The sequence below is a fragment of the Antechinus flavipes genome, chromosome 1 (assembly GCF_016432865.1).
Source record: "Antechinus flavipes isolate AdamAnt ecotype Samford, QLD, Australia chromosome 1, AdamAnt_v2, whole genome shotgun sequence".
Classification (NCBI taxonomy): domain Eukaryota; kingdom Metazoa; phylum Chordata; class Mammalia; order Dasyuromorphia; family Dasyuridae; genus Antechinus; species Antechinus flavipes.
This window is the reverse complement of record NC_067398.1, coordinates 339,387,942-339,411,728: the sequence shown is the minus strand read 5'-3', so window position 1 is coordinate 339,411,728 and position 23,787 is coordinate 339,387,942. Positions and strand designations below refer to the sequence as shown.

General features: G+C 37.3%; 1 protein-coding gene across 4 annotated transcripts; it reads right to left on the bottom strand.

Annotated features, from left to right (window-relative positions):
* Positions 1–388: 388 nt before the first annotated feature.
* Positions 389–22,921, bottom strand: SSTR5 (somatostatin receptor 5). Of its 4 annotated transcripts, none has more exons than XM_051969387.1 (2): positions 22,410–22,921; positions 389–3,111 (listed from the first exon to the last, which is right to left on the bottom strand). In XM_051969387.1, exon 2 carries the CDS (start codon positions 3,050–3,052, stop codon positions 1,943–1,945), a length of 1,110 nt encoding a protein of 369 aa, XP_051825347.1. In that variant the 5' UTR covers positions 3,053–3,111; positions 22,410–22,921; the 3' UTR covers positions 389–1,942. The 4 variants fall into 4 exon arrangements, 3 of the variants coding, with proteins under 3 accessions (XP_051825347.1, XP_051825348.1, XP_051825349.1); XM_051969388.1 differs by lacking the exon at positions 22,410–22,921 and adding an exon at positions 21,976–22,392; XM_051969389.1 differs by lacking the exon at positions 22,410–22,921 and adding an exon at positions 15,355–15,505.
* Between the last annotated feature and the right edge of the window lie 866 nt (positions 22,922–23,787).

Sequence of the window (23,787 nt, the reverse complement as noted above, 5' to 3'; positions counted from 1 at the left end):
TAGGCTGTAATCATAGGGATTAGAATAAGACTCCAAGTAGTCCTTAGTAGTTTCCATTGTCTTTAAAATGGAATTATTGACCTTTTGGATCTTCTTATGGAGATAATTTGAATAGAACATAAGCTTCCTGAGGGCAGAGTTTGCTTCACCATAGTGTGTTCTATATAAAAGGCAACTATAATTGGTGAACATTTTTAATAAGGAAGTTTTACATACACATGCCGCAAATATTTCAGTGACTCAAAAGTACAACCAAAACAGACTCTGGAAAGTGATATAGGGATTCTGGATAAGAATGACCTTGTGATATGAGAAGAAGAAACTGTCTCCCACTTAAGACTGTGTACATGTGTACATATGAAGGCTAAAGAAGGAACTGGAGTTCATATTTGATCAATAAATATTTATTGATTGTGAAGTGGTAGACAGAGCTTTAGGCTGAGTTAGGAGACATGAACTTGATACTGATTGCCAGCTTAAGGAGATGCACACACTCCTTTGATTCTGATCCATGGATTGCAGTTTGACAAAAGCTGTATCTGCTAACACTGAATCAATATGGTTCAGCAAGCCAGTGGCAGCAGGGACCAAAGACTTCTGCACTATCCACTCTTGAATTTCACTTTAGCCCTCCCTCTTCACAGCTGCAAAAGTTTCCCTGCTCCCTACTGTCCATTACTCCCAAGGTATTTACTTAGCCTCATAAGTCAAACAAGATTAAAGTGGCATCCAGGTTGAAGTGATAGTCATCTTGTCTTCCTTTATGCATCAATGACAAGAAAAGATAGGAACTTCTTTAGCTCAGTGAGGGAAAATTCAGATTCTCTTTAATTTCACAAAATAACTTTTAAATTCCAGTTTCTATCACAGACATACAGAACTTAAAAAGACACAGGGCCCCATGACAGCAGCTTGTCAACTGGACAACAATCAATATTTTATGTCACTGGGGGTTATCAACAAACATCCTAATGCACATCAGCTTCATTAAGAGCATTGTTTAAAAGGTTATAGATTTCTTGTTTCTGCTCCCCATCAAATGTCATATTTGAAACAAGTCACACTTGACCTCCAAAAAAGAAAGGGGGGCCCAAAAACAGAATCAAGGAAAGAAATGCCAAAATTTGGTTCTGTAGAACTTAGTTTGGCTCTTTTCTTCATGAAGGTTCAAAAAGTTATTGACCATATTACCCACAAAATTGGGTCCTCAGATCCCTTCTGAAAATGGAGAAAGGAGTGGACATTTAAAGCCCACATTCCAATAAGAACAGGGAACCATTTCTTAGTGAAAGCTTGAATGCACCTATGTTCATCCTCATTCCAACTAGTGCTCTGTACACAAGTTTATTTGATAATGGAAACTGGAGGCAGTTTACCAAACTCCTGTCTCATCACTATTCCTGGGGAAAGCAGCATCAAATTTAAAGGTAGAAGTAGCCCTAGAGATCATCCAGTTCACCACCACCTTCTCATTTTACAGAGGAAGAAACAAAGAACCAAAGTCACAATTTTCACAAAACATGATGGATGTAGGAAGGAAGGTTAGAGGGAGTCTTCATTCTTTCCCCTCTTCCTTCACAAGTCTTTCAAAGCAATGAAGTAATTACTATTAGTAGCTATCATGCCAGATCTATACTTTAGAAAACAAACTTCAGAGGAAGCAACTTTTAAGCATCAGATGAATTTTGGAATACACCATGGTGATAAGATTGGCAATGCACACTAAACAACTTTGACAAGAGTTTTGTCTCTTCCCTATGACCCCATTTTTGATGAGGATCCTGTAATTCCATAAGCTGAGTTGCTTAACTTGATAGCAAATGGAATATGGAGATTTTCAACAGCTGGAGTATGAGAGTTCCCCCATTTTAACTCCAATCCAGGTTTCTTGAAATCTTCATCCTAGTAAGCCACCATATTTATACTTCATGGAGGAGTTTCTTTACACCTTGCTTGTTTGCATGTGTCCATTGAATTCCGTATTTTGGGAGGACAGCATGGCTTCCTGCAGGCGGCTGCTTTTCTCTAGCCTATGGTCGGTTGGATCACCATCTTCAACGCCGTAGCCCTTTCGGAGGCACAGGACCTTCTGAAAGCTCTGCTTGAAGTTGTCAGACAGGAACCCATACAGAATGGGATTCGCACAGCTATTAGCATAGGAGAGGATCACCACAAAGAAATATACACTTGCAGAGGCAGCTTCTTCAGGCAGGATGAAAACCAGATTGACAATGTTCGCAGTGAAAAACGGCAGCCAGCAAAACACAAAGACAACAACAATGATGACCACCATCCTGGTCACTTTCCGCTCTGACCTCCTCCTCCGGGTGGAGCCTACCCGGACCCCTGAAGATTTGACCTTGATCACAATAAGCAAATAGCAGAGGCAGATCACCAACAGGGGTCCAAAGAACCCTAGGACAGAGGTATAGATGATGAACACTGCTGACCAGATATTCACTGGTTCAGGCCAACTGATGTTACAAGTATTCAAATCTTGGATATCGGCAAATATGATGACTGGAAGGGACATCAGTAATGAGAAGGCCCAGACAGCAGCACTGATAAGCCTGGCTATCCTTGGTCGACGCCACTTGGTGGACTTGATGGGATGGACTATGGCCAGGTATCGATCCATGCTCATAACAGTAAGACAGAAAATACTGGTGAACTGGTTAATGCCATCCACAGTCATCACAAGTCTGCATAGGAAGGTGCCAAAGGGCCAGTAGGAAATGGCATTTTGGGTGGCAATGAATGGCAGACCTAGCATGAAAAGGACATCAGCTATAGCCAAGTTGAGGATGTAGATATTGGTGACAGTCTTCATCTTAGCATACCGCAAAACCACGTAAATGACAAGAGCATTACCACTGAGCCCAATCATGCACACAAGGAGGTAAATGATGGGGATGATTACTGTGTGAACAGTAGACAAATGAGACAGAATGACCACTGTTTTATTTTCACTGCTATTGAAAGCAGAGGAAAAATTTTCTCCCTGAAGATTGTCATCCAGTCCACCAGCTGGCAGTGAGTATAGTGGATCCATGGTTTCATTCCTTTCTTTCCTCCACAGTTGAGGAGAGCTACAATTCAGACATCTTGCTGCTAAAAGAAAAAGAGAAAAAAAAAGAAATGAAAACCAGAAAATAAATTAATTAGACAGTGTTTGTTTGTTTTTTTGTTAAGCTAACCATATTGTGAAATCATATCCTTATTCACTCATTGCCTTCTCCCTCCCTCCCTCCCTCCAAACCTCCCATGTAACTGTTAGATTACCCAGTGTACCATAAAGCACATTAGCTATGATATCAGCCAGGATTTTTGCATTAAGCAAATTGTTTGGAAAACAAGTCTCAAATAAATTGACAAAGAAAATGAATTGTTACTCCTGGGAAATTGGAGTTGGGGAAAGAGCACAAATCTTCATCTAACTGAATTACAGGAAACATTCAAATTTAATCAATTCTTAGTTCTAGAGAATATTTTCTTATTCCCATCTGTCCCCATCCTCACCCCTAGATGACTAAAAGAGCTCTTCTACTTCCAGTTTCTTCTTCTTTTAATATACTTTTTAAATATATTTTGCTTGGATCATCTTCCAAAAATACTAGTTTTATAATATCATCTTCCCATTCCTATTCTTGGTCAAGTATCTCCAATGGTTCCCTATTGCTAATGATCTTACCAAATTAAAAATCTTCTGTATACCTTTCACAAGTTCCAGCAACCCTATGAATCCAACACTTTTCTAATTATTCTCTAAAAGTCACTCTGATGTACTGCTGAGACCAGCTTATTATTCCTTTATACCCTTTTCTTCATTATGTTCACCCCTTCTTGAATTCATTTCCATTCTCTCTTCTTATTCTACTTCTATTCTTCAAGCTTTACCTGAACTCCTACCTCTTCCATTTTAATGGGGAAAACCCTGCACTGGGAGTTAGGAGACCTGAGTTTTAGTCAAGTCTCTGCCATTAAGATACTTTGTTAACATAAGTCTATCATTTTCCCTCTCAAGGCTTACTTCCCATTTGTAAAAGGAAGGCGTTATGTTAAATAATCTCTAAAGTTCCTTCCAGTTCTGCCATTCTATGAATCTATAATTCTAATCCTGAACTGCTTGTAACTATCATTTAGTAAACATTTACTATGGGTGAGCTCTAAGAGCAGCTGGGTGACACACTGGGTTGGAATCAAAGTTGAATTGAAATCTAGCCTCAGATTTATTAGCTGTGTGACCCTGAGCAAGCCTCAGTTTCCTCTTTTGTCAAATGAGTTGGAGCAGAAAATCCCGAACCACTACAGTATCATTGCCAAGAAACCTACAAATGGAGTTATGAATGGTCAGATATGACTAAAAGGTAATTCCACAACAGAAAATGTATAAGCTCTGTGCTAGGGTTTATGATATGAAAAAAAAATTGTTCCTCCTCTCCAGGAATTAACATTTTACTGAGCCACATACATATAAACAAACAGGTAAATACAACATAATTTGAGAAAGAGAACAATTACCAGTAGGAAAATCAGGAAAGGCTGATTAGGATATAGCACCTGAGCAGAACCCTACAGGAAGCTAAAGATTCACAGAGCCAATAAGAAAGTAGAACATATTCTAGATATGGAGGACAAGCTTATGCAGAAGCACAAGACTGAAAATAAAATGCTAAAGTCAGGGAACAGAAGGAAAATAGTGTGAAATAACTCTGAAAAGAAAAGCTAGAACCAGTTTGTGAAAGATTTAGAGTAACAGGCTGGAGAGTTTGTATTTCAAGGAAATAGGGAGTCACTGAAGATTCTTGAGTAGATACATGATTAATTAGATACATAATATAATTAGACTTGATTACTTCAATTTATAACCATCTGTCCTTTATCCCTATCCCTCTTGTCTGTGCAGTCACTATTGAAATGCCACTTTCAAAGTCTTTCATATCTCTCTCTACCTAGACTCATTAGCTCCTCAGGGGAAATCATCTTTTTCTGATCATTCTATAGTGCCTAAGACAGAATATGTATTCATGAAAAATTACCTTCCCACCTCACTGACTATTATTTTATTTTCTCCTATTACATGTAAAGATAATTTTCAACATTTATTTTTGTAAGACTTTGAATTCCAATTTTTTTCTCCCTCCCACTCTTTCTTCCCCAAAACAGAAGGCAATTCTATATAGGTAATACATATATAATCATTTTAAACATATTTCCACATAATTCATATTGTGAAAGAAAAATCAGAATAAAAGGGGAAAAACATGGAAAAGAACAAAATTTTCAAAAGCAAAAATCAAAAGCTTCAAACCACATTCAGTCTCCATAGTTTTTTCCTCTGGATGAGGATGGCATTTTCCATCATAAGAATATTGGAATTGTCTTGGATCATCATATTTCTGAGAAGTTAAGTCTGTCATGGAGATCATTATATAATCTTGCTGTCTGATACAATATACAATATTCTCCTGGTTCTTACTCATTTAACTCAGGCATCAGTTCATGTTTTAAGTCTTTCCATATTTTTTCTGAAATCAGCCTGTTCCTCATTTCTCACAAAACAATAATATTCCATTACCTTCACATACCATAATTTATTTAGTCATTTCCTAGCTGAAGGGTACCCATTCAATTTCCAGTTCCTTGCCACTCCAAAAGGGGCTGCTACATACATTTTTGCTTATGTGGATCCTTTCCCCTTTTTTATGATGTTTTTGGGATACAGACTCAGTGAGGACACTGCTAGATCAAAAGGTGTGCACAATATGATAGCCCTTTAGGCAGAATTCCAAATTGCTCTCCAGAATCATTGGAGCAGTTCACAGCAACCAATAATCATGAAAAATTCTTAGTTGACTGATTAGAAACTTGATCATTTGTGTTTAATTAATGAAAAAAATATTCTGAGCTTTGGGGTCCATCATGATTGGAAAGGGGGAGAAGATACTAGATTTGAAGTAAGAAGATTTAAGTTCAAATATCAGCTTTTCTACTTACTAGTTATAACTCATTGATTATCTTTGGGCCTCGGTTTCTTTATCTGTTAAATCTTATCATTAGGGCAGGGAAGATGACTTTCCCATGGCTTGGTTCTATCTCTGAAGCACACAGTGACTACTACAACTTACAATGAACTTTCTCTTCCAGGAGAAGACTTTCTCCTCTGAATCACTCATTTAGTACATGACATTCATTGTTGCTGCATCTACCTGTTTATAATCATTATTTCTCCTTATCCCCAAAACTATCAGGTCCCTTCAAGCAAGGAATATGGATTACTCATCATTCTCATGTCCTGGATAGTGCCTTATAATAAAAATGCTAGATAGAGCTATAAGCTATGTTATGGATGGTAATGCCAAGTTCTTTAAGTCCCAGCTTCTTCACTTTACACATAAGGACCCTGAGGCTTCGAGAGTTAAATGGCTTTCCCAGGATCTAATTAAGAAACTAAACATTTGATGAAGAATTTTAACCTAAATTTTAATCTGCTGCTGCCTAGGAAGGTCTCATTTCTCTAGACCCTCAATTTCCTCCTCTCTAACAAGAGAGGTGATCATGAACTCCTTATCATCTGTTTAAAAAAAATAAATCTGCTTCATTAGGGTTCAGAGGAAGCTGGGAAAAGAACAGAGGCAAGAAAAAACAGAGGAGGAAAAAATGGATTATCATTTATTCTTTGAAGTTGGGCATGTGTTTAAAAGATAGAATTACCCTATTTCATATCTGAAAAGATTTTAAGTAAAATGTAGAAGAAATCCGCCAGTCTTTTTGGAAGTAATAAGATGTTATCTGCCCACCCCAGCCCAACTGCAACCCGGCCTAAATTACTTAAACAAATGTGAAGTTCTGGTCTCAGCCTCCAGAGCTTCTCATGCTTCTGAATCAACATAAAAAAGACAGAAATCTTGTATAAATAGCTCTAGAAAGGTGTACTTCTTATACATTTCAGCAATAAGGATGTCAGGACATATTACACCCAAGCCAGAAGTTAAACGTGTCTAAGCCTGATGATTGCTGAGATGCTAACCTCATAGACTGATAATTATATTGGATTAAAAATGCTTGTGGGGAGAAATTTCCTCTTCTAAATGATTCTGGCTTTCACCAAATCAGTTGTCATTACTGTATCTGAAGTATGGTTTCATGAAAAGATACAAGAAATCTAGAATTTGAAAGACAGTTTGGCCACTAACAACAATATTAGAGAAGTCCCTCCTTTCTCTGAACATCAATTTTGCTATTTAGCAAATTTAAAAAGGGATTCAGATTAGATGAAAATATAAAGCCCCTTCTTGCTCTGATATCTTGTGTTCTAAGTTCTAAGATTCCCCTTTTGCTCTCTGTATTGAGTTTCCTTTTTTCTCTAATAATCTGTGTCTATATTTGGAGTTCCCATTTTGCTCTGACATTTTGTGTTCTCAATTCTCTTGCTACTCTGACATTCTGTGTTAAATGTCCTAAATTTCCTTCCAGTCCTGTCATGCTAGAAGGCCCCAATGATAGCTAAATCTCAGATATAATCAGATGAATCCACCTAAAAGCCATCCCATGCAGTTCTTCCAGATCAGGTCATTGTATTATATAATTGCTATGATTGGCCTAATGGAGCCAACCCAGGAAAGAGTCAGATGATTCTGCTATCATCATCAGCTGCAAAAGAAAATAAACCCTGCTGTGCAGCTATTAGACAATGACTACAATATGCCTCTGAGATTTTTCATTAGCTGAACAGAACTGAAGCCTCATTTTAAGATCTAAATGAAGTCTCTAATGTCTCTAGCTATGTAAAGGAGAGAGAGAAGTCTGAAGATACAGGTTCAAATCCTATATCTACCCCTTAGGCACATCACTATTTTGTTGACTTTTTGTTTCACCATCTGTAGAATGGAGATAAGAATGCTTAAAATTCTGGTAGTGTACTTATTTGAGCTCCATCTTGGATTCCTTCACTAAAAAAAAAAAAATGTCTTCTCACACATTATCATGGCATGGAGTTGCCAGCAAAGGCCTTACTCAGCAAACCCTTTCCAAGCAGAAAAAGCTACAAGAACAAACCTGGAGACCCTGCCAGCAGTCTAGCTTAACAGGTGTCAGAATCACTGGTCATCTGGGAATTGGTTAACATGTTCTGAAATGTTATAGGAATTCAAAAAAGGTCATCTAATAGATGATACAAAGAAATCAATCATTCAAGTATTTCTCAAGTACTTACTATAGGTTAGGACACTGTGCAAAATTCTGGGGATACCAAGAAAACACAAAAAAATTCCCCGCAATCTTTTTCCTCAAGGATCTTACATTATAATAAGTAAGGGAAGCTTTAAATCATTAAGTGTATAATTAGGATAAATTCAGAATAGCTGGAAGATGACCTAAGAGAATAAGTCAATCACAATCAGGTAGCAATTGAACGGATTCCTCCTCCTCCTTCTTTTTTTTTCCTTTTCCTCCTCCCCACTTCTCCTCCTCCTCTTCCTTCTTCTTTCTTCACAGTTAAGTTAAGTCACTTGCCCAGGATCATACAGCTACTAAGTATTAAGTGTCTGAGACCTGATTTGAAGGAGGATCCTCTGACACCAAAGCCAGTGTTCTGTTCAATGCACCATCTAACTGTCCCACTTTTTTGTACATTAAACTGAGTCTTGAAGGAAGCCAGGAGATCAGAGTCAGAGATTAGGAGGATGGATGAGGAACAGTCTCTACAAAGACACAGAGATAGGAGATGTGTGAGGAACAGCAAGTAAAACAGTATAATTTGATCTTACAATGGGTTTTTGTGATTATGGTTATGGTTGTTGTTGTTATCCCACCTGGGATTTTCTTGACAAAGATGCTAGAGTAGTTTGCCATTTCCTTCTCCAAGCTCATTTTTCAGATGAGGAAACTAAGGCAAGTAAAATTACATAGCTAGTAAATTGTGAAGCTGGATTTGAACACAAATATTCTTGATTCCAGGCCTGGTATTCTGTCCAATGTGCTACCTAGTGTAAAAAGACTAAAAAGATATAGCAAGGGAATTTATAGCTGAACCTAGAAATAATAGGGAACCACTAGAATTATTTAGTTGAAGGAGTGACATGGTCAAATCTGTGCTTGGGGGAAAAAATATGTCAGCCAAGTAGAGGATAGAATGGCGAGAGAAAAGCTGGAGACAGTAAGGTTCTAGCCAGTGACTTTGACATTTAACCTCTTTGCAGAGATCTCCATTTTCTCATCTGTAAAGGAAAGGGGTGATTTCAAGGGTCCTTTGACTACTCTAATTGTCCTTTGTCACCTTAAAAATGCACAACATGTGCTCCTAATCTCACTGCTGACTGCACACTTTCTCCACACTTTCTTTTTTTATAACTTCAGAGTATCAAGAATCATAATAATCTATTAGTGCTGCATCTGCCTCTTTGGAAAAAACATTCTGGCAACAGCCATTATTCAGAAACTCCAATGTTCTTAGTCACAGAAATGACAAATCCATCAAAACCTTCCCCTTGTGTCTTTCCCCTCCCCTTCTTAACTAGTGCAGTCACAGGATTGGGTTAGAGGGATTCTTAAGAGAATAGAATGGGGTAAATGATAAAACACTATTTTTTTCTGTTTGAATTTGAAAAGTCCTTCCAACAACCACCCCAAAAGCAGTCTGAGGATGGCTCGTGGTTTCCTCTTAAGTCTTTATATAGAAGTATATTTTTTCCCAAACCAGGATAATTCTTCTGATTGTCTATAAGTCAAACTCAAACTTGGTTATTTTTGTTCTATTAGTACTTCCCAAGCACTAATTTGGGAAAAGCCTATCCCAAGAGAGAAAGTTCTGAGGACCACCTTAGTTGAGTTCAAAGAAGATCATCATAAGACATAAAAGCAGATTTCACAGGTGATGAATTTGTGACTCACCACAACTAATGAAAAGTATTGCTAAATGAATGAGAAAAAAAATTTTATTGAGTTATTACTACATGACAGACACTATATTAAACAGAGGGATCAGAAACATAAAAGACAATCTCTGTTCTCAAGGAACTTATATTCCAAAAAAACAAGGCAACACTGAAGTGGTAGGAAGGGAAGAAGAGTGTAGGAAAACAAAGAAATGGTGAGTTGGTCCAAAGGACAGTTAAATGGCATGCAGTTTCCAGGGACACTGATAATATCAACTTGACTTCTAAACCCAGAGCAAGAAGAGGAAGGGGAAGAAATGGTATGCATCAGGATGGACAAAGTCTTAGATGACTGGTAGCATGGTCTTGTCTATGGTCAGCTAGATATAGTGGCTAATTGAGTTTGAATGCATTCACTATTATCAAACATGACAGCTTACACTAAGATAGGCCTTCCTAAAATGAGTGGATTAACTATCTCAGAGATTGGGGGCTTTTTCTAGCAGCTGGATCTGGAAATGCTGTTCTAGAAGGAGAAAAGGACAGTGACATGACAGCTGATAAGTTGGCCAAGATGAACAACTAAGTGAGATCTGGTACAAACACCATTTAAACTATGGGTTCAGGAATAGGAGGGGAAGGAGGGAAGGTACATTCTCATCTGTGTTTGAGTGAGAATATCTATTGATGGAATGCCCCATACTTTGAATCTTAGTAATGGCAGCTATCTTACATGGGGTAATTGACAAAGACCCTTACAAACAGTATCTCATTTAATACAATCACCAGTCCCTATGCTCTATTCAGCTAAACTAAGTAGAAATAATTTGAAATTATCGAGGAAAGTCACTAAGATTTAACCCAGAGATCCTGGGATATAACCTAAGGAGATATTTGAAAGTGAAAAGAGCCCCATATCTACCAAAATATCCACAGCTACATTATTTATGATAATAAAAAGTTAGGAACAAAATATGAACCTAGCAACTGGGAAGTGTTTGAACAAATTATGACATATGAATGCAATGAAATATTATTGCATTATAAGAAGTCAAAACAATATGAAAAATTCAGAGAAATATGAGACAATTTATATGAAAGAGTGTCAAGAGAAGAAAGGAAAGCCAAAAGAACACTATGCACAAAGACTACAATATTGTCAATAAAAAATAAAAGGACAAACAAAATTCAGATCAAGTAAATGATCAATGCTTGACCCATACTATCATGGTTAAAGTACATGTTTTCTTTCTGTTAACAATTGATAGGGAGTAGAATAAGTATTTATTAAGCATCTACTATATGTGTAAGCACTGAGCTGTATGCTTTACAAATGCTCTCATTTGATATTTATAAACCCTTGAAAGGTAGATGCTATTTTGAACCCCGGCTTACAGTTGAGGAAAAGGAGGCAGAAAAAAAGGATATGACTAGCTATATATTTAGTAAGTATCTGAGGCTGCATTTGAACCCAGGAATTCCTTCTTCTGGCCCAAGGCTGTTTATTAGTTGTGCTACCTTGATGTTAACACCGTCTCAATCAGTCTGATAAAGGATTTTATCTGTGTGGAGGGGTGTTATTTGAGTGTATGTTGTATTTTGTTAAAAAAACAAAATGCCAATGATTTCTCTTCTTTTTAAGAGATAATGTATCCTTCCTCTTGAAGATAGCAGTTTGTTCATGTAGGAAATCCAGCCTGGTGTGTTCTATTCTTCTCTGATCTTTGAAGGCCATGGGCAATGCTCTTTCCTCTATCTGTCTGACTGCCTGCTTGCCTGTTTACCTACTTACTCCTGGTTCCAGAAGGAAGCCACATAACTGAAACTGGAAATCCCCCTGGCCACAACAAAGCAGTCTCCTAAGTCCATTCTGAAACATATGTGTGAAAGTACAACCCCAAGCTTTGCTGGTGTACAATAGACAGATTATCTGAGCCAGAAGATTCCCTTTAAAGTCATCTCCACTACTCAAAAGCATCCCCTTTTTCTCCCATTTCTACAGATGAGAAAACTAAAGCCCATAACTTATGGTTTCTATCACTTTTCCTATTTCTACCCCCTTTCTCCCAAACATTTTAGACCAAAGATGAACTTCGAGGAAAGGATAGACAGGTATCTCACAATGCCCATACTGTTGTGAGTTCTAATTCTATATGCCAACTCCCTGCTAGACATCTCTACCTGTAGCACTCCATATTCAATATATATAAATTTGAAGCTCTCACTTTTCCTCTACCAGATATCTTTTAAGACAGGAATAGGGAACAACTATCCTATGGGTTAACCTATGAGATATAAGGATCCACAAAACCATTTGATCTGACCCTGCCAAAGCAATGCAGGATTAAGTTCTATAAATTGATAATATTGTATAACCCTACATAATAACCCTACACAGATTGCCAGCCTGTTTAAATTGTTCCTTTTTAGGAAAAAATGTACAGTCCTAATCCTTGCTTGGAAATCTTCAGTGATTTCCTATTGCTTATGTGATCAAGTCCAGATCCCTTCAGCCTGGTATCCAAAATCCAAAATACAATGATGTCCCTCTGATTTTACATCTTTAACTCCTATTGCCCTCCAAGACAAATGCTCTATGTCATCAAAGCTGGTCTTTGTCATTATATTCCAAAGTCTATGTTTCCAATATCCATACTTTGTTCACATTATTCTTCGTCCCTGGAACTTTCCATCTACCCTCAAAGATCCAACCCTAATTCTATCTGTCCCATAAAGCTTTTTCTACTCCCATTGTAATCCTGAACAGTACTACCAGTATTATCCACACATTCATTTAACACTTCTGCCCAGTATTGGTAGTTCACAGAATCACAAAATTTGCATCTGAAAAGGACCTTGAACATCATCCTCACTAATTCCCTTCCTTTACAAATGAAGAACTCAAAGTACAGAGAGGAGAAAGGACTTTCTTGACCATTATTATATAGGTAGTAAGTTGTAGATCTAGAATTTCACTGAAGCTCTCCATATTCCAAATCTCTCTATTCATCATGTGTATTCTGCCTACCCCATCAGGTTATGAGTTCCATAAGCACAGTGAAGGGTCTGTCTCATATCCTTTTCTATTTCCTCAAGCATTCAGCACCATATTTTCATGTAGGGCTAATATTTTTGTATTTGATCAACTGAGACACTGAGCGGCAAATATAAGCTCACAAAACATTTCTTCTCTCTTAAAAGTCTAGTTCAAGTTTCATCATTTCTTCTGACTTTCGTTCATTCAACAAACAAGGCCATCTAGTGCAAGCACAAAGCTACAATAAGCAGGATTTTATCCCTCTTTCATTACTTATTCAATTAGTGATGCAGGTGCTGCCCTAAGATCCATTCTGTCTCCCTAGACTATTTCCCTAGTTAACATGTCCCTCCTCTGCAATACAAAAATTCCCTTTCTTTCTCAGCTGCCTGCCCATCTGTTTGACTCTTCTCACAGAATGATATATCTATCTTTGTCTCTCCCCTCCTTCCCTTCTTTTCTTTTCCTCTTTTTCCCCTCTATTTCTATACCTCTTTCTTCTTTCCCCTTCAAATTAGTGACCATTAGGAAGAAATATTATTTTCTAGGAACTCCTCAGAGCCAATTTATCAAGGCCATGTCTGCTTTATTGGCCATAGAAGCCAACTAGTGCCAACCCAAATTTCTGCTCAGTTACTTGGGTTCACAGTCACCTTTCCTGTCGTCCCCAGGTCCAACATACTTTCTAAGCATCTCATTCATCCTTAAGACAGTTGTGGGACCATAAGTGAGGGCTGGTAGTATTTCCTCCTGAAAGGTAATATATTGCCAATATATTAATAGAGCCTTTTTTCCCTCAAATATAAATTAAGAAGAGTAGCACTATCTGCCTACCTTGGGAATGTTGATAAGGAAACTGCTTTTATCAGTATATAAATGTGAGTATATAAATGTGAGTATTTTCTGAGATGGAATACTCCCAGTGTGGAAACTACCTCCAATCATGTATATCAGAGCAATTGGTCTATAATTTATAAAGTGTTGAAAGAGGTAGGGGTAAAAGGAGACTGAGACACTAAGATGGTGTAGTAGACAAAGCTCTGGACTTGGAGTCAGGAAGACCTAGATTTAAATACATTTTAACTAGCTGTATTTGACAATTTATTTGACAACTCTGGATCTCAATGTCTTAATCTGAAAAATAAGAGGTTTAGATCAGGTGACCTCTAAAGTTCCTTCCAACATGGCCCCAGAATTAGTTTGTGTCAGAAGTACCCTTATACCCAGGTTGAGCCAATTCAATGCTGAGCTACCCACTACCCCTCACGTTATTAAACATTATGATCATTACTAATGACATGCCAGTAGCTCATATATGGAATTTAAAGTTAGGAAGAGCATTCAAGTTTCTTGCTCCCAGAGCCTCCACCTCCCCCCCCCCCCACTCACCAAATCACTCTTATGCTTCCTTAGAGTCAGTACTTGATAAAGATGATAGAGCCAGTAAGATGACAGGAAAACATAATGACAAATGTTGGAGGGGTGGAAAAACTGGGACACTCCTACATTGTTGATGGAATTGTGAACTAATCCAAACATTCTGGAGAGCAATTTGGAACTATGCCCAAAAAGTTATCACACTGTGCATATTCTTTGATCCAGCAGTGTAATTACTGGGCTTATATCCCAAAGAGATCTTAAAGAAGATAAAGGGACACATATGTGCAAAAATGTTGGTGGCAGCTCTGTTTGTAGCGGCAAAAACTGGAAATTGAATAGATGTCCATTAATTGGAGAATGGCTGAATAAATTGTGGTATATGAATGTCATGGAATATTATTTTTCTGTAAGAAATGACCAGCAAGAGGATTTCAGAGAGGCCTAGAGAGACTTACATGAACTGATGCTAAGTGAAATGAGCAGAACCAGGAGATCATTATACACTTCAACAACAATACTATATGATGATCAATTCTGATGGACGTGGCCCTCTTCAACAGTGAGATGAACCAAATCAGTTCCAATTGTTCAGTAATGAAGAGAACCAGCTACACCTAGCAAAAGAACTATGGGAAATGAGCATGCATTTCCACTCTTTCTGTTATTGTCTGGTTGCATTTTTGTTTTCCTTCTCAAGTTATTTTTACCTTCTTTCTATAACTGATTTTCTTGTGCAGCAAGATAACTGTATAAATATATATACATATATTGTATTTACCATAGATTTTAACATATTTAACATGTACTGGACTACCTGCCATCTAGGGAAGGGGGTGGAGGGAAGGAAGGGAAAAATTGGAACATAAGGATTTGCAAGGATCAATGTTGAAAAATCACCCATGTATATGTTTTGTAAATAAAAATCTATAATAATAAAAAAAATGATAGAACTGGATAAAATGATGAAGAGTGGAAAAAACCCTCTGAACCCTTCCTAAATTCCCCTCATTCCCCTCCAAACAACTAGAAAATCATTGATTTAAGAGCAGGAAAGCAGCTTACCAGACCAAAAGAAAAGATCTGTTTCACTAGGGTGGGAAAGGAACAAGAGTAGCAGTGGCAGCCAGCCTCACAGCAGAGTCCTGCAGCAGGGCTCCAAGTCTGGGGCAACCCCCCATAAGACCTCACCCTCCTACAAACCAACAGACCCATAAGCAAATGAGTATGACCTCCTTCCCATGACCTCACCCCCACGAACAAACCACTAGGGAGAAAAATCATTGGTTAATTTGATTTTTTTTAAAAAAAGAAAGAAAATGACCAAATTATTAGAATCAATCTTCCTATAAGAAAAGAAGGAAGGAAGGAAGGAAGGAAGGAAGGAAGGAAGGAAGGAAGGAAGGAAGGAAGGAAGGAAGGAAGGAAGGAAGGAAGGAAGAAAGGAAGGAAGGAAGGAAGGAAGGAAGGAAGGAAGGAAAAAAAAAACAGAGCTGAATAAAAAAATAATTTGACCTCCAAATACAAGCCTCAAGGGAAATATAAAAAAAAAAAAGTAAAAGAAGCAAGAAAGACAAAACATAAGAAATTCAATAAAGTTAAACTGTTTATGCTTCTATATAGCAAAATAATATTGTAACCCTTAACAATTTTGTTATTATAAGAGCAATTAGTGTAAATACAAGGTGATTTTGATGGGATTATAAGCCCTCCCCCAATAAATAAAGGAGTGAGAAAAAAATTATATTGGAAAAAGAAGAGAAGAGTTTGAAAAGGATAAATTATTGCACATAGAAGAGGCATGAAAGATATTAGAACGGAGGGGAAGATAGGGTGAAGGATGAGAAAAGCTTAAATCTTATTCTCATCAAAATTGCCTCAATACTTGGTTGGATATGAAAACTTATTTTATTCTATAACAAAGTAAAAATGGCATTGGGATAATAGAAGAGGAAAGGGGGATGGATAAAAAAGAGAGGATATTGGGGAAGGTGGTGATAAGAAGTAAAACACTTGTGAAGAAAAAAAAGGATAGGGAAGATAAGAGAAAAAGGGGACAAACAAGTAAAAAAAATGGCATGGAGGGAAATACATAGTTATTGTGACTATAAATATAAATGAGATGAATGCATCCATAAGATGGAAGTGGATAAGGGAATGAATTAAAATACAGAATTCTACAATACAAAGAAGCAAGAAACACATCAGAAACAGAGAGACACACAGAGCAAAAATAAGGGGCTGCAGCAGAATCTATTATGTTTCAACTGAAGTAATGAAAGCAGGAGTAACAATCTCAGACAAAACAAAAGCAAAAATAGATTTAATCAAAAGAGATAAAGAAGAAAAATATATTTTGCTGAAAGATACCATAAACAATGAAGTCATATAAATACAAAAAATGTATGCACCAAATGGTATAGCATCTAAATTTTTGAAGATGTTGAATGAGTTATAGGAGGAAATAAATTATAAAGCTACACAAACAAGGGAGCCCAATTTTCCCCTCTCAGAACTAAATAAATCTAACCAAAATATAGCTCCCTAAAAAAGAAATTGGCCAAAAGTGAAAGGAAGTACAAAAGCCACTAAGGATACTAATTCCTTAAAAATTAGAATTGAACAAGTAGAAACTAATGACTCTATGAGATATAAAAAAGTGATAATATAAAAATTTTAAAGTACAAAAATAGAAGAAAATATGAAAATTCTAATTGGAAAAAGAACTGACCTAAAAAAAATACAAGAAAGATGTTAAAGAGATAAATAAAATTCTGGAAAAGTCAGCTATGACAGATCCCTGGAGAAAACTCAATGGGAATAGAAAGAAACATGCCTTATTCTCAGCAGTATATGGCACTTTCACAAAAATTGACCATGTGTTTGAACATAAAAACCTTACTACCAAAAGCGGAAAAGCAGAAATAATAAATCATCCTTTCTAGGTCATAATACAATTAAAAATACATTCAATAACAGACAATGGGAAGAGATTAAAAATTGATTGGAAATTAAATGATTGAATCCAAAAAACAATTGGGTCAAAGAACAAATCATAGAAGCAATCAATTTCATTAAAGAAAATGATTAACAATAAGACAACATACCAAAATTTATGAAATGTAAACAAAATGCTACATAGAGAAAATATAAATCTCTAATTGCTTATATCAATAAGAGAAAAAGCACATCAGTTAATTGGGAATCTAACTAAAAAATTAGGGAAAGAATAGATTAAAAATCCTAATTAAACAACAAATAGAAATCCTGAAAATCAAAATAGAAATTAATAAAATTGAAAGTAATAAAACCATTTAACTAATAAATAAAGCTCGAAGCTGTTTTTATGAGTGAGGGACAATAAAATTGAAAAATCATTGGTTAATTTGATTTTTTAAAAAAGAAAGAAAACAACCAAATTATTAGAATCAAAAATGAAAGGGGTGAATTCACCAAAAAAAAAAAAAATGAAGAGGAAATTAAGTCAATTATTAGGAGCTATTTTACCCAATTACGTGCCAATAAATTTGGCAATCTAAATGAAATTTGGCATAGTGGATAAAGGACTGGCTCTGAAGGAGCCTAGGAGTTCAAATATGATCTCAGACACTTAACACTTACTTAATAGCTGTTTGACCATGGGCAAGTCACTTGACCCCAACTGCCTTGCAAACACACACACACACACACACACACACACACACACACACACACACAACACACACACACACACACACACACACAACTAATAAAATGGATGAATATTCACAAAATTAAAATTACCCAGATTAATAGAAAAACAAAATACTTTAAAAATCCAATATTAGGTACAGAAATTGAAGAAGCCATCAATGAATTTCCTAAGAAAAATTCCCAGAATCAGATTCACAAGAGAATTCTAGCAAACATTTAAAGAATAATGCCAATAATATATAAATTATTTAGGAAAATAGGCAAACTAAGAGTTCTACCAAATTTCTTTTATGACATAAATATGATGTTGATAACCAAACTGGGAAGAGACAAAACAGAGAAAGAAAATTATAGCTCATTTTCCCTAATTAATATTGATGCAATTTTAAAAAAAATACTAGCAAAGAGATAACAGCAATATAGCACAAAGATCATACATTATGATCAGCTGGAATTCATACCACGAATTCAGGGCTGGTTCAATATTAGGAAAACTATTGACAAAGTTGATCATATTGATAATAAAACCAACAGAAATTATATGGCTATCTTAACAGATGCATAAAAGGCCTTTGACAAAATATAGCACCCATTCCTATTATGAACACCAAAAAACATAGGAATAAATGGAGTTTACCTTAAAATGATAAGTAATATTTATTTAGAACAATCAGCAAGCATTATCTATAATGGGGTTAAGTTAGAAGTCTTACTAGCACAATCAGGGTGAAGCAAGGATGCCCAATATCACCTCTATTGTTGATATTATAATATATATAATAGGAATATTAGCTATAGCAATAAGAGAAGAAAAATAAATTAAAAGGTTTAGAGTAGGCAACAAGGACACCAACCTATGACTTATAGGTGAAATGATGCTATGCTTAGAAAATCCTAGAGATTCAACTAAAAAAACCTACTTAATATTATTGATAACTTTAGCAAAGTTGCAGGACACAAAAATAAAGCCTTATAAATCTTTAGCATTTCTATACATTACCAACCAAGATATAGAAAGAGAAATTCCATTTAAAATAATTAGACAATATAAAATACTTGGGAGTCTATCTGACAAATCAAATCCAGGAACCTTATGAACACAACTATAAAACACTTTTCACATAAAGTAAGATCTAAACAATTGGAAAATATTAATTGCTCAAAGGTAGGCTGATTCAATATAATATAAATGACAATTCTACCTAAATTAACCTATTTATTCAGTACCATACCAATCAAACTATCAAAAATTATTTTATAGAACTACAAAAGATAATAACAAAATTAATTTGGAAGAACAAAGACTCAAGAATATCAAGGGAATCAATGAAAAAAATACAAAAGAAAATAATCTAGCCATACCAAATCTCAATGTGGTACTGGCTAAGAGAGTGGTAGATCAGTGAAACAGATTAGGTACAAATTACATTATAGTATAGTAATCTAGTATATAGCAAACCCAAATATACAAGCTTTTGGAATAAAAACTCATTACTTTACAAAAACTGCTGAGAAAACTAGAGAACAATATGGCAGAAACTAGATGTAAATCAATATCTCACACTATATATAAACATAAGATCAGAAATAATTTCAGAAAAACCTGAAAAGATTTACATGAACTGATACATGGTGAACTTAACAGAACCAACAGAACTCTATACACAATAACAACAGTATAGTTCAATGAAGAACTGTGAATGACTTGGCTATTGTCAGCAATGCAAAGATCCAAGGTAATTCCAGAGGACTAGTCTATACTATCCAGCATACTATCCAGCTCCAAAGATAGAACTATTACTGATGGAATACAGAGTGAAGCATGCTATTTTTCACTTTCTTTCATTTTTTTCTTTTATTAGACTCATCTTCTATAAAATGACTAATATGGAAATGTTCTACATAATTATGCATGTATAATCTATATCTGATTGCTTGCCATCTCAGGAAGGAAGGAAGAGAAGTAGAAAAGGAAGGGAGAATAGAACTGGGAATTCAAAACTTTAAATAAAATTATTCAATTGAAAAAAATAAAAATAAACACCATAAAGTCTAATCACACATGCTGAAAAAAGCCTAAACAAGACAAAGATGATAGTAATCATTCTTCACAATTACACCTCTCCTCAGCAGTCTGATAAATGCACTTCTGGCATGGCAGAGACCCAAATCAGAAAAGTTACTCTGGAAAAATCAATTTATGCTAACAATTCTGAGCTACTAAACAAGCACCCAAATACCAGCCTCGTTCACAAGCACTGGAAGGAGACCAGTCCAGAGCAATGCTTCTATCACAAGCAAGTTCCAATAGAGCAATTTTTTTTTTTTTGTGGGTAAGCAGAAACATCCACTACATGTAGCACTTTGAAACCTGTAGGATACACCAAAGAGATCTAGGATACCATCCTTGCCCTTACCCTAAAAGAGTTTACACAAAAGCTAGATGAAGAAAAAATTACAATAGAATATTGTATAACAACACAAAATAATGTATGCTTTTTATTCCCAAATAAGAAGATAAATTGAAAAAACAACTGGTAAAGATCATTGGTAAGTGAAAAGAGCAGAGAGGGAGGATATAAGGAGAGATCATGATTAGAAAATTCAGGGGATGATCAGAAATGGAAAATGGAGAGAGAAGAGTAGAATAGAGGAGGGGTGCAGAAAGAGGAAGGAGAGCAAAGAAAAGAAGAGATTGAAAAGAGATGAAGATGAGGAAAGTGATAGAGGGAAGGAAGTAAGGATAAAGAGGAATCTAGAAAGAAGGGATGGGAGAAGAATATGAGATGAGTAAAGTGAAATAGGGAGAAAAGTGAAAAGGGACAGGGTCAGGGGAAAGGGAAAAGTAAGGGAGAAGAAAAAGATTTAGAAGAAAGGGAGGGAAAAAAGAAAGAGAAGAGATAGAAGAAAAGGGGATATAGCATATTGTAGAAGAAAAAGCACTGGGATATAAGTCAGGAGACCTGATTTCTAATATAGAGCTTATTTGGGAATCTTGGGCAATTCTTTTCCCCCGAACTCTCCTAAGTGGTATTCTCAAAAATAGGAAACAATCTCTGAAATATGTTCCCTATCATAGCCATTCTGTTCTATGCTATCAAAATATCATCTTTAAATCTATACTGGTTTTCTAGCTAATGTTCAGTGAGTTGGAAGTGAAACTCATTTTCAGGTCAACTTCACAAACCCTTATTAAGCATCTATGGTGTGGATGTGGGTAGGTAAGGGTTAGAAAGAATGAGAAAAGAGCCTGACCACTGCTTTCATGGACTTCATTAGAAGCATCAAATACGTTTAGTATAAAATGGAACATTCTGTGGTTTGACATTAATCCATAACATAGATAATCCTCTTTTTACAGGATTTAGAGCTAGAAGGGCCCTTTGAGATCATCTAGTCCAACCTCTTCTCCTTCTCATTTTACAGATGAAGAAACTGAGGAGATTGGGGGGGGGGCGGTGGAGAAAGGATTTATCCAAAATCACCCAGCTGTGAATTCTCCTTCAAACTGTGGTCCTCATATTCTCCCAATAAATATCATTCACAGGCATGTCTCAGGGAGATGGAGATGGAATAAATTCAGAAAAAAGGAGCTTCTAGCATCAAGATCTCAAGCTACATTCCCCCTCCTTCCCCCGCTCGGTCTCCCCCCTCTTTTACTTTGTACCTCTGTGGAAATGCCCAGACAAATCCTCCTTCCTTTTCAATTCTACTCTTCCTCTCCTGCAAATTCCCTCTCCCGAAAATTTCCCTTCTTATTGATGTTGAAATCACTTCTAACGCTGGCCCCCAAACTCGCCCTCACTTGTCTGGTTTGATGACCTTTAAAACCACCTGCTCCCCACAGTAAAATGCTCAGGTGGATGAGGGGGGTGGGGGCAAAGCGGACCTGGAGAAAGAAAAGCACATTCCACCAATACCTTAGCTTAAGCTTTCAGAGAGGTACACAATCAGTATTTCTCCTCCCAAAAAGTTCAGTAGATTCCCAAATACCTGGGATGAGCTTTCCAGATACTGCGGGATGGAAATAGGTCCCAGGTAGTCACACCTCTGGGAAGTAGGCTTCAAATGCTAGGCTTTGTTCCTCCTCCTCTCCACCCTGGACGCCCTCCCCGAAGAAAAACAAAGAAATTGGAGGACTTAGTCAGGAAAACAGATTTATAAAAACACTGAAAAGGGAATGGAAATAGAGGAAGAAAGGGGGAGAAAGGAAATAGAAAAGGGGTCCAGGGAGACAAGGAGGCTGAAGGAAAGAGGCAGAATGGTAATAGGAGAGGCGGAAGCAGAAGGCTATCTAAAGAGATCCAAAGGGACCCAAGAGGACAGTGGGTGAGGTTTGCAAGAGGATTGAGAGGTTTAAAAAAATTATCTTGGAAATATAGTATGAATGACGAATAGATCAGCCAGCAAGGATCCGATATACTTGCCTCAACTTGCGAGCTAGTCTCGTTCCCTAAGGAAATGGTGCTTTAGCGGCGGCTCAGTTGAAGTGGTTGCTCCAGAGCTCTGCAGGCTCTCGGATTCCTGGGTCCACAGGCAGATGGCTGGGTGTTAGACTGGCGCACCCCCTCGCAGCTGCAGGCTTGGGCTAGCTGAGCTCTGCTCTGGAGACGCTCGGTCCTCTCGGTTTATAGCGGAAATGTGTTGGGAGAGGAGGGTACAGGGGAGAACAGAAAAAAAAATGATATGGGGGGGGGGGGGAACAGGAGGAGGGCGCTAAAGCAGCTCCTTTTCAGGAAGCGTGGCTCCTAGTGGCGTGTGCGTTGCAGCGCTGGCTTTGGGAAGTGGGTGGAGGGAATTAGAATGGACTGATGGACTAAGGCTCTGGTGTCACAGGGTGGGCGCTGGGAGCAGCTCCGACACCTATCCTTTCCCACCACCCACCACCGGTCAGTGTTCTGTCTTGCCTTAGTCAAATCAAACCAACCTCCTGTTGCGCTTTCAGTGATTTGCTCCCCTCCACACCTGAAGGGAGGAGAGAGACAGAGGAGAGAGAGAGAGAGAGAGAGAGAGAGAGAGAGAGAGAGAGAGAGAGAGAGAGAGGAGAGAGAGAGAGAGAGAGAGAGAGAGAGAGAGAGAGAGAGAGAGAGAGAGAGAGAGAGAGGAGAGGAGGAGGTAGGGAGCAGCGAGGGGGGCATACAAGTGCATACACACACACACACACACACAGGCTGGGTTCCCTTCAGGGGATTGATAGTGCCTGCAGAGTTGCCTAGGGAAGCTTTGGCTGAGTCTTGCTCTGGCTCTGGACGGAAGGCAAAGAGCATAAGACAACCCTAAGCTAATGATGCATTGGAAACAACTTTCACACGTGCCACCACCAAAACGTTAACACAGGTACAGATTTCCAGGCACACCTCTGTACCCTGGAGGACGTTCTTCAATTCAAACATTCATCCTCTTGTGCAAACGTTTACACATATTCATAAGCACCCACTTCCAGACTCTCAGGCACACAGATGCTCTCCCTAGTGGTATTTCAGGGGTGGTAGTGGGAGGTGGGGAGGGAATGATTGGGAGGAGTTAGAAAGAAGAGACTGACTAAAGCCTATAACTGAGACCTTTACACACACGTGTGCTCTCACACACTCATAACTGAACACCAATTTGAAAATACCCTTACAGATAGTTGCACAGAGATTCATTCGTTTAGACAGATACAGATTCAGTGAGGCACATTCACAAACATAACACAACAACACATTCATGCTGACACACTCCTATTTGCAGGTATATGAAATGCAGTTAGTCCACAAATATTTCTGAAGCCATTAAATTAAATAATTTCTTACTATATGCCTAAAT

Coding starts and splice junctions, on each gene's coding strand:
- SSTR5 (XM_051969387.1), bottom strand. CDS start 3,052: ATGGATCCACTATACTCACTGCCAGCTGGTGGACTGGATGACAATCTT.